General features: G+C 57.2%; 1 protein-coding gene across 1 annotated transcript; it reads left to right on the forward strand.

Annotated features, from left to right (window-relative positions):
• Positions 1-13: 13 nt before the first annotated feature.
• LOC104535341 (BUD13 homolog) lies at positions 14-1,388 on the forward strand (the record flags this gene model as incomplete). The annotated part of the gene is made up of 3 exons (XM_010186199.1): positions 14-409; positions 530-653; positions 1,111-1,388. Coding segments are annotated over 3 exons (798 nt in total), but the record flags the coding sequence as incomplete, so codon positions are not given.
• Between the last annotated feature and the right edge of the window lie 245 nt (positions 1,389-1,633).

Genomic DNA, 1,633 nt, shown 5'->3' on the forward strand with positions numbered 1-1,633 from the left:
TTTCTCCTCCCCTCCCAGGCGGCAGCGCCACGACTCCCCAGACAGCTCGCCCCCAAGGAGGCTGCGGCACGATTCCCCTGAGAAGTCCCCTCCAAGGCGGCAGCGCCACGACTCCCCAGACCTCTCTCCCCCGAAACGGAGGCGCCACGACTCCCCGGACCTGTCACCCCCAAGACAGAAGCGCCACGACTCCCCGGACCTGTCACCTCCCCGTCGACAGCGTCATGACTCTCCTGACCTCTCTCCCCCAAAACGGAGGCGCCACGACTCCCCAGATCTGTCACCCCCAAGACAGAAGCGCCATGACTCCCCAGATCTGTCACCTCCCCGGCGTCAGCGCCACGACTCTCCGGACTTGTCCCCTCCTCGACGACGGTGGCACGACTCCCCTGACGCCTCTCCAAAAAGAGTCAGTTCCGCAGTGGGGAAGAAGGGCTCCAAAGCCACAGACAGGTCGCTGTCGGGAGTCCAAGGAGGGCAACCTCAGCTCAGGCACGGCGTCTCTGACAAGTCCTCGTCGCGTCAGAAGCGTCAGGCTGTGGCGGATCTGTCCCCTCCACGGAAGAAGAGGTACGATTCAGACTCGGATTTGTCACCGCCTCGGAGAAAGAAGAATGGGTCACCCAGTCTGAAGAAGCCAAGCAGAACCAAAGGTGAGTGTGAGTAAGGGTTGGTGCTGTCTGTCCACTGCTTCGCTGGCTGCCTGCTCTGTGATCGTGTTTGGATGCTCCTGAGAGGCGAGCAGTCTGGAATTGGTAGCTCGCAGTCGTGGCATGGCAGCAGGTTGTCATTTCTGGTGGTGCAGCTGGTTCTTGTAGTCCAGATTTTTCATCTGCTGGACTAGAATTAACCTAAGAGTTAATTCTGGGTAAGGCTTGAACGTGTCTGAAAGAAAGGTGGAGTTCAAACCCTGCCTCCAGGCAGGACATGTTCAGAAGTAACAGCACTCCCAGGCTCTTGTCACATACTTGCCTTTTCCCTCCAGCTTGTCATCTCCTGAGGTGACAATTTTTCGAAGAGTTTAACCTCATGCACCACCAGGTTTAGCCCTTTTGGGGACTAACTGGGTGTAATTCTGTGATTTTTAGGTAGTCTGTGTCTTTCCTGCAGGTGCTTCTCCAGACACGAAAAAGCTGAGACACGACTCCGAGTCTCCACCTCCACAGAAGGGAGCCCGGGGCGCCTCTGATGCAGACCGCAGGCTGGGCCGCGTGCGCAGCCATTCCCCTCAGCGTGGTCCTCTCGGGCAGAATCAGAGCAAGTCTTCAGACTCAGATTTATCTCCTCCGCGACGGACTCTGCCAGCAGGGAAGGACCAGCACAGGTCAAGGAGCCCCCGTGACCCCTCTCCTCAGCGCCACCGTGACACAAAGGGATCTCCCAAGACGGTAAACGTTTTGGCTTTCTGTTTGAGCTGTAGATTACGTCCTGTTGATAGAGAACTGTAAAAGTCCAACAACTTACACATTGTGGAGTCGAAATTTCCTGTACCTCATGTATGCCAGACCTGCTTGCAGCAGGGGGAGGCGTGAGAGAGGAGTCCTGCCTCAGTGCGCTCTGTTTCTGGGGGTCTGGGGAAGCTGTTGGCGAGGATGCCAGCAAAGTGGCTTTGAACGTGGATCGCTGGATTGCT

The sequence above is a fragment of the Mesitornis unicolor genome, unplaced genomic scaffold, assembly GCF_000695765.1.
Source record: "Mesitornis unicolor isolate BGI_N332 unplaced genomic scaffold, ASM69576v1 scaffold50246, whole genome shotgun sequence".
Classification (NCBI taxonomy): domain Eukaryota; kingdom Metazoa; phylum Chordata; class Aves; order Mesitornithiformes; family Mesitornithidae; genus Mesitornis; species Mesitornis unicolor.